This window comes from Balaenoptera borealis (assembly GCF_965194805.1).
Source record: "Balaenoptera borealis genome assembly, chromosome: 18".
Classification (NCBI taxonomy): Eukaryota; Metazoa; Chordata; class Mammalia; order Artiodactyla; family Balaenopteridae; genus Balaenoptera; species Balaenoptera borealis.
In genome coordinates, this window is record NC_138877.1 from 49,358,960 (window position 1) to 49,376,594 (window position 17,635).

At 38.5% G+C, this 17,635-nt stretch overlaps 1 protein-coding gene across 22 annotated transcripts in view; it reads left to right on the plus strand.

The window, feature by feature from the left end:
* LMO7 (LIM domain 7) overlaps window positions 1-17,635 on the plus strand; it is a 195,354-nt gene that overhangs the window by 134,546 nt on the left and 43,173 nt on the right. For 7 of the 22 annotated variants that reach the window (XM_082365910.1, XM_082365912.1, XM_082365909.1 and 4 more), the window contains 8 exons: window positions 417-530; window positions 4,698-4,896; window positions 8,859-9,111; window positions 9,522-9,767; window positions 10,102-10,380; window positions 10,651-10,851; window positions 11,712-12,431; window positions 13,415-13,444. In XM_082365910.1, the coding sequence (XP_082222036.1) occupies window positions 417-530; window positions 4,698-4,896; window positions 8,859-9,111; window positions 9,522-9,767; window positions 10,102-10,380; window positions 10,651-10,851; window positions 11,712-12,431; window positions 13,415-13,444 (2,042 nt within the window). The remainder of the gene's footprint in view (window positions 1-416; window positions 531-4,697; window positions 4,897-8,858; window positions 9,112-9,521; window positions 9,768-10,101; window positions 10,381-10,650; window positions 10,852-11,711; window positions 12,432-13,414; window positions 13,445-17,635) is intronic. The other 15 variants (XM_082365904.1, XM_082365905.1, XM_082365901.1 and 12 more) reach the window with 8 other exon arrangements.

Genomic DNA, 17,635 nt, shown 5'->3' on the forward strand with positions numbered 1-17,635 from the left:
TAGAAGAATTTCAAAAAATGTGACAGCTTTATTGAAAAACATAAGAGCTCAATATCATTATTAGGGAAGCTGAGAATTTTTGATTTTAAGTGTGCAGTCTGTAAGATTGTTGGAAAAATATTACTTTAAAAGTTTAATTTATGTTTTCATACTGTAAATTTTTTCCTTCTTCATGTGTACCGGTAGAGTATAAATACCTGTTGGGGTGTAGGCTTTTGCTCTGAGAATGTGCTCAGAGATGGAAATCTAAGAAGAATAACATTTTTAGTGACCCTTCTCCTTTACATAATTTAAAAGAAAATCTACTTTTCAACCATAGATACCGTCTTTTATCTAGAGTGCTCACTTGCATTTGAGCTTGCCATTAGTTACTAAATAGACTGATCTTGTTGTTTCATGGAATTTTTTTTTAAAAGGTTTTGATAACTTTGTACTGGCTGGGAAGAAAAGCACAAAGTAACCCCTACTATAATGGTCCCTATCTTAATTTGAAAGCATTTGAGAATCTTTTAGGACAAGCTCTGACTAAGGTAAGGAAACGCTATCTGTATGAGACAACTACTCTAATACTTCTTCTCGTCTTCCCCTTTCCCCTTCATCTCTTTTTTCCACATGCCCTCTGGCTTCTTCTCCTCCCTCTATAATATATGGTGGCTCTGATTGGGATGGGTGGAGAGGATTGTTATTCATTTGCTGGCTTTGTAAGCCACCACAAGGAGTGAGTAAGTATTTCAGAGCAGTTTCCAGGGTATATGATATAGGTATACGTATTTGTTTCTTAATTTTAGGTAACTCAACAAAATACTAATTTACTTTCTTTCTTAGGCACTTTATATAACCTAACTCTTTCTATATTATGAACTTAACCTGTAATAGAGAGGTGCTTCAGGGCTATTAAAATGTATGGAAGTTACTCATTTCTTTATCTTACTGTCTTGCCATGGGTCATTATATCTCAAGTGCCAGCGCTGACCACAGTTGGCCAAATCTTCACTCATAATATTCAAACAGGAAAATTAACTTCACTATGGTGATATTTATGCAGGAGAATCTGCTGTGTGCAGAAGAAAATATGTCATCAAAATAATATATGATCATCTAATTAATAGTAGTTGCTTGATGGGTCTTTATGATGATTAAAAGATACTGTACCAATCAGGCATTTAACATTAGTCTCTGGCACATTGGAAGGATGTAATAAATGTTAGTTACTATAATTGGAAGATAGAAGTTTTAGGATGAAAATGATCACTTTGCCTTATAACTACTCTGATCTCTAAATAGTTTTGCCTGAACCCAGCCACATACATTATAGGGAGATGGGAGTATAGTCTAGAAGGTTAGGGTATTCCTTCTGGATTTTTATTTTCTAATTGTAAAGAGTTGATAATACCCTATTTAAATTCCTTAAAACAGTTAATTCAGGTAACAGTTGAGATAATACCATGCACAAGCATTGTACTAGTTGTTGAGAAAACACTCATACAAGGCTGATGACCCATCCTTACAGCGCAACCCTCTGATGTAGACAGATGGACAGGTAGGTCAGTGCAGTGGAGGAGGGCAAGGCTCTGAAGGATGAACGTGGCAGGGCTTTGAGCAAGGGCAAAGCCTTGCCTTACAGGTATTTCAACTAAGAAAACATCCAGTTAAAAATAACATAGGACTTTGGCTCTTACATTAGTGTTCTCGTTACAGCCTTTGGTTCTTTTTATGGCAGTCTGACTCAGGTTGAATCATCCTAGTAGAGTGTTTGTGCTGGGAATGCTTTATTCGAGGCTGCTTCCTGTCACCAGTGTCAAAATCAGAGTAGATAAAAAAGAATTTTCAGGGACTTCCCTGGTGGTGCAGTGGTTAAGAATCTGCCTGCCAGTGCAGGGGACACAGGTTCGAGCCCTGGTCCGGGAAGATCCCACATGCTGCAGAGCAACTAAGCCCATGCTCCACAACTACTGAGCCTGTGCTCTAGAGCCTGTGGGCCACAACTACTGAGCCTGCATGCCACAACTACTGAAGCCCGTGTGCTTAGATCCCATGCTCTGCAACAAGAGAAGCCACCGCAATGAGAAGCCCATGCACCACAACAAAGAGGAGCCTCCGCTCGCCACAACTAGAGAAAGCCCACGTGCAGCAACGAAGACCCAATGCAGCCATAGATAAATAAATGAATGAATAAATAAATAAATAAATAAATAAATTTATTTTTAAAAAAAAGAATTTTCATAGGTAAAACTATAGTTGTGGTTCCATTCCATTATTGTGGAGTGTGGAGAGCCGTAAGAGGTATGTGAATATATGAGCTGTTTTGCATCTGTTGTGTTAAAATCAAAATCATTGTGTGCATCAAACTTTTCTCCCTTAACTAGATAATGCTTAAGGGCCAATCCAAAATATATATTAAAAAAAATACTTGCAGTAAGCTGTTGACCCTTAGTCATCCTATAAGTTGTAGGTGACTCATTTTAGGTGACTTGTCAGAGTAAAATCCTTGGTGGGGGTTAGGAGGAGGAACCAGGCAACGGGGCCAAACTTAGGTTCTTTTATAACCATGGTGGCACATCATCATTATCTTTAACATTTACGAGGTCAAAAATCATCTCCTGTGTGTTGAACTCTAAGGCCTCAACAAGTGTGTGTCTAAGAAACCCGGTAAATCTAAAGATTTACTTAGAATTTTAAAATCTGTATTTTTTAAGAAGTATTTTGGTGGTACCAGCACTAAGCCCAGCTTCCCTATCCGCTTGGAAATAGGGTACAAAGTAGGCACTTTCATTTTCATGCTAGGATGTCAACTCTAATTCCAGGGTGTGTGTGGCGTCTAAAATATATGAAATCTCACATAAATCTACTAGACCCTACCGGCACTTAAACACTTGTCAAACAATTCAACCATGAATTAACATCCAGTCTTAGCCAAAAGTATGCCTGAGACAGCTAATTTATTCATTGTAAACATTCTTTCTTCAACTTTTTCGTATCTTGAGAATGTTCCTAATTAAAAGTTGAAAGAATAGTACAACAAATACCCACCTGTGTTCCATCGGATTTAATCATTAAACATGTCCCATATTGGCTTTATTTATGTATCCATCTGTGTTTTAATTAATCATTTCAAGGTAAATTGCAGACAACTCACCCCTAAATACTCAGCATGCATCTCTTAACAGTAAGAATATTCTTCCATATACCTATGATGTCTGCTAGACCAAAGAACAGTCATGAATTCTCCATTAGTTAATATCCAGTCTATATTCAGAACATCCCAATTGTCTCCCAACTCTCTTTCATAGCTTTTTTTCTGAATAATGATTTAATGAAAGTTGACATATTACAGTTGGTTGTTAAAGAACCTAGGAATTCCTGGGGCTTCCCTGGTGGCGCAGTGGTTAAGAATCCTCCTGTCAACGCAGGGGACACAGGTTCGATCCCTGGTCCGGGAAGATCCCACACGCTGTGGAGCAACTAAGCCTGCGTGCCGCAACTACTGAGCCCGCGTGCTGCAACTACTGAAGCCCGCGTGCCTAGAGCCGTTGCTCCGCAACAAGAGAAGCCACCACAATAAGAAGCCCGTGCACCACAACGAAGAGTAGCCCCTGCTCACCGCAACTAGAGAAAGCCCACGCACAGCAACGAAGACCCAAAGCAGCCAAAAATAAATAAAATTAAAGAAAAGAAAAAAAGGAAAACTCTCTGCTTTAAAAAAAAAAAAAAGAACCTAGGAATTCCTATCTCTGTATTGGTATCATCACTTGAAAGAAACATTTCTGATTTTTACTATAGTAACAAAATTACCTTCACCATATTAAAAAAAATTATAGAGTTACTAGCTATTCATTGAGTACTATGTATTAGAACTATGCTAAAGGCTTTATAAATTCTACTTACATGCTAATTTTAAAAAGTCCAGTTGTATTTGGCTATTAACTTTCCTAGGGGAATGTTAGTTAAAAATGCTTATTTTAGTAAGTTCTGTATGGTTTACAAACCTATGGTTAATAACATTTACATATTTCTATATAGCTGTTATATGAGCTAAACAAATATTTCATTTAGATCCAGGGAAAATGTTTTATATTCAACAAGCAAGTCTACTTTCCTTGGTTCACATCTAGGTTTTGAGTGAAAATAAATGAATCTGTGAAGTGTACACCTGCTATTCTTGCCCCTCTCTCTTTTAAAACTTTTCTTTTTGTTAAAGAACTTTGTTATGGTTTTTTTGTTTATTTAATAAAAATGAGCCCTAATATTTCCTGGAGGTAGGCTGAATATAATCTTACTAACTTTTCTCCTTTTGGATATCAAAATTAAGGTTGGCTTTTCTCTTTGCCTCCTTTCATGTTTATTGCCAGAAAACTGTAGATAATAATTGATTTTAGCCTTTGAATGTTACTCTAATTATTAGCTGTTCTTTTATTAAAATGTTCCCCCTTATTATTAAATAGACTATATTACCTTATTAAATAATATTGAATTACCTCCATATAGTCACATGAGTGCCAAGTATTAGTTGTGGGAAAACATTTACAGATTTATATTCTGATTTTTATCAGATTTTTTCTGATATTTAATGGGGCAGTCTCATTGCCTCACCTATCAAAATGCAGCACAACTTGAGCTATTGCAAATAAATAAGCAATAACTGATTGCATTTTTGGAAGTTTATGCTAAGTTACTAGTCTTTAAAAAATGTTCTTCAGGCACTTGAAGAGTCCAGCTGCCTGAAGAGGAGTGGCAGAGACAGTGGTTACGGTGATATCTGGTGTGCTGAGCGTGGAGAATTTCTTGCTCCTCCAGGAAACTATAAAAGAGAAGATTCATTTGAAAGCTTGGACTCTTTGGGGTCTAGGTCATTCGCAAGCTGTTCCTCTGATACCACGTTGAGGGGGGCACGTGAAGGTGAGTTAACGTTTTGGACTCGACAGTTTATTTTTATTTGTGTATTGAGAGAAAATTGGGAATTGGAGAGAGTAGAAAAATGGAGTGAAACTATTGAGGCAAAAATTTCGCCAAGAAGTATATTTTTGTAGAGATAGAAATATAATTGGGGGTGTCTTTTCTTTCCTTCTTTCCTTCCTCCCTCCCTCCCTCCCTTCCTTCTCTCTGTCTCTCTGTCTCTCTGTCTCTCTCTCTCTTGTTCCTTCCTTACTATATTGCCACTAGAGGGGTGATAGTTTCACTTTTTTTAATCTTCTGTTTTTAGAGGAGTTTGGGGAAGAGACAGTTAACTATGACCTGTTTTATCAGCGATAATCTATCCTAATTCTTTTCTCTCCAGATTCAGGTTTAATGATGTCTGCCTCTGAGGCCTAATAACTGATATATCTAAACATAAAAAAGAAAGTAAATAAGATTCTATAAAAGTCTGTTCTAGTTCCTGAATAAGCTTTCTTCCCTTTTCTTACTTTTCTGCAAAAGATTAAAAAAAAAAAACTTCTAAGAAAAAACAGGAAAATATTTTAATAATTATCTCTAAGAAAAGAAATGATTGGTAGCTGTAATGATAGAATATTATGCTAAACTTTGATTAAGTAACAACACTGGCATTGTGTTAGAAAACATCTTTTGCGTCTGTCAGGGTCAGAGTAAACCCAGGACAAGTGTGAAAGGAACATGTTAATGAAAGTCTTTCTGTTGTGGGAAGGAACTTTCTTTCAAAATCCCAATATTGTGGTCAAATCTGTTATTTAAATGCAAGTCTTTTTCCTCTGGCTATTGGGTGGTGTCAGAAATTTCTAACTGTATGCCTCTCGCAATTCAAATTGACTAGATTGAAACCACAAGTGAAGTTTCTTGAACTATTTCTGTGCTTCCACCATCAGCATGAAAAACTGAGAGTTCTGGTTGTGAGTTTTTGCTGGATTGTTAGAGAGTTTACTTTGCTTGTTTATTTTGAATATTATTTTATATTTTAAATGTTTTTCCTAATGTTTTTATTATAAAAAATTTCAAACATCAGCAAAGTTGGAAGAATTTTACATGAATACCCATGTACCTGCCACCTAGTTCTACCATAACATTTTACTGTGCTTGCTTTATCACATACCAAGCTCTCATTCTCTATGCACTAATTATCCATCTTATTTTTTGAGGCACTTCAGAGAACATTACACTTGTCCTAAATGCTTCAGCATGCAATCATTAGCTAGAATTCAACCTTTATTTGCTGTTGTTCTTTTAATGTAAATTTACATAAAAGCAAAGTACAATGAATTTGTTTTTCAAAAATAAAATGAATCAACAAATATTATAACAAAACCCCAAATTCTTTAGCTTTTTGAGTAGTCGTGGCGTTTAAACGTTTAAAAAGTGAATGGCTATTTGAGTTAACCTTTACAATTACTGCTGTATTTGTTGGCTGTTTGCTGTCTAGGTTTAATGTTTTCATAGCCCAGATGACTCTTATAATAGTTTTAAGGAAATGAATCTGAGTTCATAATTCATCTTAGTGATTAAAGCTGTAAAAGCAGAGGCTGAAATTCTCAACCCACTATATTACTTTGTCCTGACTGAAGAACCTAACACATGTGATGTTTAAATTTATATCTGACCAACAAAAATAAAAGGGACACGTATTGAAGGCATGTGGGAGTATACAGACTCAGTCAATTCAAAGGCAGTGGTCCAGTGGTGTGACTTGAGAAGCATTCTCCTCAGATACTTGTTGGGCTGGGTGCCTGGTCCTTATGAAGAAAAGCAGAGGGTTACTGTCATGCTGCTTCCTGATCTTGGGAAAGGAGTTGCAGACCATGTTTGAAGAGGGTGGAAGTGAAGACTTGGTAATTACAACTAAGGAAGAAAAAAAAAAGAAAATCCTGGGGGCCACCAGGATGATAAAACTTTTTTGTGATCGGTATGCTGAAATTCTGCTACCTACCAGGTTGTAGTCCCAAATTGATGATCAATATAATATTGATAAGATAATGTTTTTAGGTTAACAGAATTGCAAAGTCACATTCCTTAGTTTTATATGAAGCCTCTGTTGACTGAAAAAAAAAAAAAGCAAAAACACAATCTAAAGGTTGAGAATTATGTTTTATTCAGCAGACTTGCTGAGGACTTAAGCCCAGAAGACAGTGTCTCAGATAGCACTGAAGAGGTAAGGGTGGAACCAGGATAAATAGGAGTCTTTGTAAAACAAAACAAAACAAAAAAACAAACAAAAAACAACTCACTCAGGTAGTCAGAACATCAAAAGGTTACTGTTAATTAAAGAAAAACCAGACATCTCAAGTTAATGAATTTCAAGCTTTCCTGTGTATGGAAAGATGAAAGAGTCTGGGCTCGCTGAAATCATTCCTTTGACATGCACCTTACCTATATGGGGCGAGTAGCCTGCTATTCTCCATCCTGAATCCCCTCAGGTGCACAGTCGGGGACAGGTGCAGTGGCTGCTGGCTGGATGGCCGCAATATCCTTTGTTTACTGATATGGCAGGTGGCATTTTTCATCCATATCTCTTACCAGATCAAGAATATTTGCCTACTCTGCAGCATACTGTACTGGATTTAAAAAAAAAAAGTAGCTTAAAAAATTCCAAAGTAGAAGGATCTTTTGTACAGATTTCACATGTACAAAATTTTAGCAAGAATCCTTGACATTTCTCTCTTATTTTCAAAAAATGTACAAATTTAGGAGGCAGTAAAAACAAAGCGTGAGATTATTGACAATCCTTCTGGTCATAGCTGCTATACTTCCTCCTTTTTTGCCATGACTCTCCTTTCCCTGTTCCCGTCTCAAGGTCTCCTAGCTGTGTGTTCAACCGCTTCCTGTAGGCTCCTCTCTGTTACTGTAGACTCCTGCCAGGCACAGGGGAGGGGACGAGACTGCCTTTGGCTCAGGTTTACCCTGCAGGTGTGCTCCTGCTGAGAGCCCACAAGCTCCCAGGTCCTCAGGTACTGTGCACAGCCAGCCTCTGAGAGCTCTGGCGGGAAGCATGCAACACTTGCAAAGTTTCTTAACAAATACACAGAGGCAGGAAGAAAAGGGCAGACTGGGAGGCAGCTGAAGCTTGTATCTATCGTATCTATATTGTATCTATTGTAATGTTTTGTACCCTCGTTTCTTCCCGTGTATTTAAAAGAACAGACTGACTTTTTTTTTTTTTTTTTTTTTTGAGAACAGATTAGCGTTTGTATCTATCTGACCTTGAGGTGTATCAAAGTGTATTCTTTCAAATTTGTGTGTAAATGATGTTGAATCAAAATACAAGGTTCCCAATATTTCCGTGACCACCGTCAGAAAAAGCCTCGAGTTCTGCATTCTCTGAATATTTTGGGGGGACATTAGAAGTCATTTGGTCCAACCTCATATGTAATGTGTGATTCTTGCTCATAGGGGTCTCACCAGGATCTATCAAACTTCTTTGTGATCTTATGCTTTTTGCATCTCTTTCTTTGTCTTCCCTTGTCTCTCGCCTCACAGAAATTTTGGATGACTGCATGATTTATTTTAAATGACTGAGTTTCCCTCAAACTACATTCAGATCTCATTTTAGGCATCTTTGACTTGATTGCTAGATTTTATTCACGTGTATTCCATCAACAAATTTTATGAAAAATCGTGAGGGCAAGGAAGACTGGGAAGAAAAGGGGTTCAGCCATAAACCGGGACTTTTTCTGCTTAGAATGTGCAACAGTGAAAGAATGTGCCGCATGCACCTCCAGTATGCAAAGCAAGTTCCTCCTGATGGGTCTTATCACAACTTCATGACAAATTTCTAAAAATATTCCCTGCAGTTAGCAGTAGAGCACTGGGTTTCCAAGGGAAAGACAAAAGCAGGCACGCTGTGTGGGTTTCAGTTAGACGAGTAATCTGGAGAGTAAAGCAAATTCTTGTGCCTTTTTTTTTTTTTTTAATAGGTTGTGAAAGTGACACAGATTCTGAATTTACATTCAAAATGCAGGACCATAATAAAGATGATATGTCATATCGAAGGATTTCGGCTGTTGAACCAAAGTCTGCTTTACCATTCAATCGCTTTTTACCCAACAAGAGTAGACAGCCATCCTATGTGCCGGCGCCCTTGAGGAAGAAAAAGCTGGACAAAAATGAGGGTACCAGAAGAAGCTGGGCAAGCCCAGTTTACATAGAAGCCGATGGAGCATTTCCAAGGTACTGGGATGCGAGCTGATTGTTGAATTTTAAAATTCAGTCTGCTTTGTGAATTTGCCGGGATATTTAAATTTGGTAAAAAGCAATGGTCCTTAAAAATGTATTTCACAGATAACATAAAACTTCATTAGTGAAATATTTCTTTTACTTACCTATATTTTTAGTCATCCGTATCTTGAAGAGATTTCTTCCGTTTTAGAATGTCAGCGTATGATTTGCCGGTTCTTTTTTTAGATGCATGCCTTTAGCTCACTGGTTATCTTTCAGCTTCCTGGACGACTTACATTGTTCATTGTGAGCTCTGCTGTGTTGCTTTCTTCCATTTTTTTTTTTTTCTTTTTTTCTTTTCTGTGTTGACTGAGCTCAGTGGACACACAAAAAAATCATCCTTTAATTTCCCATCAAATCAGCAGAGCAAAGCATGATTTTTCGAATCCAGCTTCCTATCAGAAGGAGGTGTATGGTTCTGAGAGTGGATCAGACTCGGAGGAGGAACGGAGGTTGCCGGATGTAGTCTTGGATGACTTAGCCAACCGTAGATTCCAAATGAAAAAGAGGCCCGAGGGTTTCATCTCGAAAAGCATCTCTCCTAAATCTTGTTCACCAATCTTTCCTCCTGCTGACCCATTAGCCACTGGGCTATACAGAATGACGAGGTCAGAAAAATTTCTCTTGGATTGGAATGTCTATTATGCTCTTGATTTTTAATATGTAAAGTAACACCCCAGATGGTTTGCAATTTGTCTCTCTCTTTTAACACATTTTATCATTGTCTTTGGCCCTTCTGTATCAAGCTCTTCTCTAATTAAAATGAGATGCTATTATAATGCCTTAACTTTGTTGTAGGAGCTGGAATGATGAGACTGATGAGAATGGGAACTAATTGTCTGCATTCACAGTGTAAACTTTGTGAGACAGAAAGCATGCCTCTTGTGTTCTGTGTCACAAATTGCTCACGCAGTGTCTTAACTGGTTGGATGTTTTGAACAGTAACGAGAGGAGAACTTGGGGCACAAACGTGGAGAACTGGTCAACAGTACAAGAAACTTCAGACTCCTCTTGTTATTTGGAAGAGGCAGAAGAAAAGACAAGCATACCCAACACTGTAAAGGATGATCTTTATGTGCGAAAGCTAAGCCCAATCGTGCCAAGCCCAGGGAATGCTTTTGATCAGTTTCTTCCCAAATGCTGGATCCCAGAAGATGTGAACTGGAAACGAATAAAAAGGGAAACTTATAAACCATGGTATAAAGAATTTCAGGGATTCAGGTTTGTCTTTGTGCATGTTTCTTTTATTCCGCTGTCCATTCAGTACCCTGACTGGGTACATTCTATGTGCGCTTTTTCTGAGAGAGGTTAATTTCCCTTCAACGTCTGTAGAATTGCTAACTGAAAAAACTACTGTTTAAATTTAAACGTTAGGATCTGGATCTTAAAAAGTCCTCTACATAGCCAGAGCTTGACGTTATTTTTAGTTGCATCGTTCTCCAATTCTTTGTCTTCTTTTCTCTTTCCTTTCTCTATGTCACTCCACGGTAGAAGGAATTCAGACTCTGACGATGAGGATTCAGGCTCTGAGAGAAGCTCTGCCGTTTTTAGTAGAATACAAAAAGCAGATCATAGGCTAGACAGCGACTGTCAAAGATGTTCACTCTTGCTGGAACTGGCTAAGAAATGGGCCAGAAACTCCCGGGACACCCATGCAGCCAGGAGAGCTAGTGGTGTTTCGGATGAGCCCAGGTGTACCTGCCTGCATGAGCCCGCCTGCTTGGAGTCTGGCCTGTGACCCTTGTGCCAGCTTCTGCTGCTACTTTAACCTCTGACCATGATGTGCTGAGTCATGAACACTTAGGCACTTAATGTTTAGTTATAAAAGCATAACATATGACATCATGCTTTCTGTACAAGCATGTGAGCTTGAAATTCTATAGGATTAAATATTCTTTAGCACAGTCATGTACAAGAGAGTATATAGTTACATGTGGCATAGACAGTTCTTGGCGGAAAACCGTTTTTAAAAGGCTTTTTAGGCAGTTGACCTAATTTTACAGTTGCGCTATGTGTGGAGCTGTGGAGAAAGGAAATAACTTATAGACAGACACTGGGACAGGCAAGACTGATGGGAAAATGCAAAGAAAAGATTCATCAGTCTTTAATAAAGCTTCAGAGCATTTTATTTAATCTGCTGACTGCCTGTGCCTGTTGCATAAAGTGCTTTTTGCTCAGCTCTTGAAACCTTCCAAGATCATTGCTGCTTCTCTGGGAGGGGACTTAGGTCGTTGTGGCCAATGGGATGAGGAAGGGGTGGAAGGGAACACTGTGTGTATCAGGGAGCTTCGCTCTCTTCCCGTTCTGGCCCCATCACTTGGCCTCAGTGGTGCCCACTCAGAGATACACTCTGCTCTTATTCCTTTAAATGGTATCCAGGAGAGTCATGGATTATGGCATTAAATGCTAGTCTTTCTTCCCAGCAAGAGTCCCTCCCATGGCCCCCTAAAATAATTCACCCACAGTGACTATCTAGTTGGTCTGCTACCTAATTACCTTTTCTCCCCAAATTTAATAAGATTCTCCCTTCCTTTTTCTTTTCTATGCTTCAGTCAGTTTTTATTACTTCAGGCCCTCCAGACATATTCTGATGACATCTTGTCCTCTGAAACAAATATCAGAATTGATCCCACTGCTGGCCCAAGGCTCATAACACGCAGAAAGAATCTCTCTTATACACCAGGATATAGACCAGATGACCTGGAGATGCCAGCCCTGGATCCTGACTTAGAGAACGATGATTTCTTTGTCAGAAAGACTGGGGCTTTCCACGCAAACCCATGTGTTCTCTGGGCTTTCAAAGACTTAAGAAGGCTTTCTGGGCAAGACGATCCTGTAGAGCAAGATATAATTCTGCAGTGTAGGGAAGGTGAACTTGTACTTCCAGACCTAGAAAAAGATGATATGATTGTTCGCCGCATTCCAGCACAGAAGAAAGAGGTGCCTCTGTCGGGAGCCCCAGATAGATATCAGCCAGTCCCTTTCCCCGAACCCTGGACTCTTCCTCCGGAAATTCAAGCAAAATTTCTCTGTGTACTTGAAAGGACATGCCCACCCAAAGAAAAAAGTAATAGCTGTAGAGTGTTAGTTCCTTCCTGTAGGCAGAAGAAAGACGACATGTTGGCTCGTAAGATCCAATCTTGGAAGCTGGGAACTACTGTGCCTCCAGTCAGTTTCACCCCTGGTCCCTGCAGCGAGGCCGACTTACAGAAGTGGGAGTCCATCCGGGAGGCCAGCAGGCTTAGGCACAGGAAGCGGCTGATGGTGGAGAGGTCAGAGTGTGTTTCTGCAAGGATTTGCTTGTCATGGATGGTCTTGTGTGACTTTCCTTGCGTGAGAAAGTGGCATCGTATTGCCCAGCTCTGCATGTCATGAGCCATTTGGAAGCATCCTGTAAAACATTGATTTTGCTTTGAGAGACCTTTAGTCTTTGTGTGGAAAAAGTGCAATTCCATATTTGCACATCTCAACATCACCTCTCTGAGACCTGTTTAAGAAGGTGTATACACAAATGTTGCCCTTGGCCTTAAGGATGACTATGATACTATTCTGCCACATTGACGTTTCACGAAAATATTTTCCAATTATATTTACAGACTTTTAGTCTCACGTCCAGGCATTTCTGAAACAGTCTGGTTGTTTGGTTTTATGTGTTTCTCATATTTCGGAGTATATGATTTTTGTGTAAAAATGTCCCTTAAAATATGGCATTGCAAGTTTCATTTAACTTGATTTTGATATTTGATTTTGACCTAGACTTCTTGGACTATCGATGTGTGACTTTTTAAATTTATGGTTTAAAGTTCAGTGCCAACATTATTAAAATGCATGAATGTTATTTGCTGTCTGCTACACTTTACATATATGTAATTATGGCCATTTTGATAATGAGTCTGCATTTATGTGTTATGCAACTTGCTGTTTTGATGACTGTTCAGTTTGTTGAACTTTGGGATCGACAAATATTGGGTTAAATGAAATTAGTAGATCTAAATCTAACTTATTAGTTCCTGGCAACAGGAAGCTTTTTTAAAAATGGGTTTGTTGGTTCAAAGGAAATCAGGAAATTCTTTATCTTAATCTGAATTCCTTGAGATATGAGATCAATGAGATTTTGAGACATGATCAAGAATGTGACTGAAGAAGCAACCTTTTGAGATTTGTCCATCTCTAGTTCAACTCTTAAAGATGCTGATTTAGAAACTAACACAAGTAGAAAAAATGACTTTTAATTTTTGGTTTTCTGATTCCTTAGACTCTTTCAAAAGATTTATGGTGAGAACGGGTAAGTTTTGTGGTTCACAGTAAAAAAAGAAATCTGCGTTTTGTTTGTCCTTTGTGTAATACGTCCTTGCACTTCTATCCTGGCATGTCACTAAATGGGGGTGCTCTGTGCTGTGCATGAGCCTTAAAAAATGGGAAATCTTTCTTAATTCTGCAGCCAAATGGTAATATTTCTGTCTGAGTGCCCAGTGCATGAAGTCCTATAGGACAGCAACAGTTTGTTTTATTAGAAGTCGAAAATTCAGGTCCTTTTTTTTTTTCTTAAGGAGTTGATTAAAAGTCACAAAAACATGTGCCTGAGATTAGGTGTATTTATTTCGGTATCTGATTGCTGCATAGACCAAACCTCTCATTTCTGGATGTTGAAGCCCAAATAACTACGTTTTAGACTATCTATGATGGAAAAAGAGTATTAGCATTTTCTTTGAGGTTGGAATACATGCAGTTGGCATTATCTGTATACTCTTAGTTCAAGGGGAGCTTTGTTAGTTGGGATGGTGAGTGGCATTAGTCTTCCCTTAGTAGGATTTGGAAGCATTTTCAAGATTCCTGATTAGGGTAAAATTTTATAACATGGCTGTATTATAAAGTCAAATCAGACTTCCAAAACTGCAAAAAAATTAAAATATTGGTAGTTTCCAATATAGCTGCAAGGACTATATTTATAACTAATTCCCAGTGTTTGTCTACATTGGTCCTCTGTATCTGAGGATGCAGATCCTGGAACCAATCCCCCTCGGATACGGAGGGGCGACTGTCCTGTTGTTTAACTCTAGTCACCTGGTAGACATAAAATAGGATAAAAATAACTTTCTGGAAATATTTTCCCTTTCTAGAATAACTGAGTTAAAATAAATACTTCTTTTAGTACACACTAACTATGTACTTAGTCATTCTTAGTGCAGAATAACCAGCTGGCTACATCTTAATATTTTATATCAAACTTTCTGTAACTTTGTGACCCTAACTGCTAATACTTTTTGATCAAGAAGAAAATTTAAATACGTCAAATATTTTAATCTCTCTAAGCTTTTCATCTCTAAGGTTCTCTAATTTTAAAATAATTAATTAGGGCTTCCCTGGTGGCGCAGTGGTTGAGAGTCGGCCTGCCAATGCAGGGGACACGGGTTCGAGCCCTGGTCTGGGAAGATCCCACATGCCGCGGAGCAACTGGGCCCGTGAGCCACAGTTACTGAGCCTGCGTGTCTGGAGCCTGTGCTCCGCAACGAGAGAGGCCGCGATAGTGAGAGGCCCGCGCACCGCAATGAAGAGTGGCCCCCGCTTGCTGCAACTAGAGAAAGCCCTCGCACAGAAACGAAAACCCAACACAGCCATAAATAAATAAATAAATAAAATTAAAAAAAAAAAAAAGCTTGAAAAAAAAATAATTAATTAATTAATTTATTTATTTTTGGCTGTGTTGGGTCCTCGCTGCTATGCACGGGCCTTCTCCAGCTACGGCGAGTAGGGGGGTGCCGCTCCTCGTTGTGGTGCGCAGGCCTCTCATTGCGGTGGCTTCTCCTGTTGCGGAGCACAGGCTCTAGGGTTGTGCGGGCTGCAGCAGTTGTGGCTCGCGGGCTCAGTAGCTGTGGCTCGCGGGCTCTGGAGCACAGGCTCAGTAGTTGTGGTGCACAGGTCTACCTGCTCCGCGGCATGTGGGATCTTCCCGGACCAGGGCTCGAACCCGTGTACCCTGTATTGGCAGGCGGATTCTTAACCACTGTGCCACCAGAGAAATCCCAGGTTCTCTAATTTTGATAGCTTTGGATAATTTTGATAATGTGGAGATCTTGGAAGGTACTAAAAATTACTATTTAAAGCAATATAGCCATTCTAGATGTCAAAGATGTAAAGGAGCGACGGGCAACTAATTTCAAGTACTTCTCAGCCATTGATTTTAAAAATCAGGCTCCCAGCATGCTTTAAGTGTGCCGTGCAAAGGCACATTATCTCCTATCCAGTTCCTCACGTGTGCTTAAAGCGTTTCCATCAGGGAGGGTGAACAAGGCAGTTTTTAGCATGACGCTTAAGCATCTGCTAATCTCAGTTCATCATGGGAAAGCTGTTTTAACTTGATAAACAAATCTTTGCAGTATCAAGCATTTTGAATGATAACTTTCAGAGGAATTTTCTTTGGTAAATAAGGCTTTATAACGTAAGCAGGTTGTTTTTCTTAAAGGGGATACGAATACACTGAGTACAAGTGCTTCATGCGAATGTAAACCTGTACAGCTATACCTGTTCCCTCTTAGGAACACACTGTATGACTGGGTTAAGAAAAGAAGAGAAAAACCCAAATGCTGAGGCTCAGCAAGCTAAGGGTTTTCCTGGGCCAGAGCCAGCAGCAGCAAAGGGCTTCTGTAGACCATTTCAAGATTGCTGCTTGCATAGTACACTATTTGTTTTAAAGGCTGTTCCCCATGCCGGTTACTGCCAAGGTAACACAAATAAAGCAAGGTTGTCTGTAAATGGAGACTGATGAATAATGCATGACTTGTCAAATAATGGAAAGTAATACAGATATATCTTCAGAAAACTGAAGTGCATTTTAGACCACTTGCGATCAAAATATATTATTTGGGATTAAAAAAAATTCTCTCAGTTACCAATGTTTTTCTTAAATTGATCTGCAGGAAAACAAAAAAGATTTAAATTGGATTGAGTATAGACATTTAATCTAGAATTCATCTCATGTTTATAAACATGTTTGTAAATGATTATAAACATGAAACAAGTGATATTTCTGGGTGATATTCCTCTGGACATCGTGTATGTTGTCAAGCTTGGAATACTTACCTGGACAAATCATTATTGCTCAACATCCTGTGATGGGAAAATAACTGCCTATAACATGAATGCTTTCTTTTTGGTAAGAACCAGGTTAAAGAGAAATGTGCATCACCTTTTGCAGGCTTAGATTGTTCATTTCTGGCTTGCTTTTTATTTGGCATTTAACACTTCTCACTTTATTTTTAGTAAGACGCTTTGTATGTGGCAGTCATTTTCTCACATGTGCTTTTGTGTTGCATGATTTGTCTTATGGTTCTGTGACATTTGAAAATTTGGTTACGATGCCTCTTGGCAGAAGCTGTTAATGACAAAGAATTTGTAACAGTATATAGCTATAGTTTAGTAATATGATTAAGCCATTGAGTCTACTGCCAGTATCAACAGGAAATCAACATTGATTCAAAGACAACTAAGACACGTATATTTTACTTGTGGGTTTTGGCCAAAAAATTCTGTAGAACAGTAAGACACCTAAGACAACAAAAAGGAAGGAAAAACAAAGTTGATGTGAGTTACTTTCTGAAGATTTTGCCCCCAGGGGACATTCAGCAATGTTTGTAGACATTTTTGATTGTCACATTGGGTGGGTTGAGGGGAACGTTGCTACCGGTATTTAGTGCTTTTATAGCCAAAGATACTGCTAAATGTCCTACAGTACACAAGATTGCCCCCTACAATAAATAATTTTCGGGCCCCAAAATGTCAATAATGAGGCTATAGAGAAACACTGATTTAGACTCTAAACCTATAAAGGAAAAGTCTCTTATGTTATCTTATCATTATAATTTATGGTAATTCTAAAGCCTCTTACCCTGGTTTTAACATTAATTACTCTTCAGAGAATTCCTACAACACCTAATGGAAATATATTTAGAGGTGCATAAATAGGTATATTGTTATCTTCCCTTGAAAGTTGGGGACCCCAAACTTAGCATCATGGAATTTCTGTTTGCCATATAAGGTTATTGGTGATTTTATATTTAGGAAATTTTGCTACATGTTGTTCCTTTTTGATCCCTTAGTTCCTAGATATTCATCTATAAATTTCCTGAGATTGAGTTCTAAAAAACATACTCATCGTAACACTAGTCCCTGCACTGTGGGAAAAGAAAATAAGATTTTAGTGATCTTGTTTTATAATCTACTCCCTTTTTCTTAAACTTCCCCTTCTTTCTCTCTTCACCCTACATGCTATTTAAAAAAAAAATTCTATTCAACTGAAAATGCAACATGATAGACCTGTATTTTTTGGGAAAAATCCAAATGCAGTTTTAAATTGGAGCTTTTCCAAATAAGGAAATACAAGGGTAAATGAACTGCAAGGGAATTATTTGCCAGTGAATAGTAATTCATTCTACAAAACATTCTAGAGCTGTGTAGTCCTTTCAAGTTTTCCCAGTCT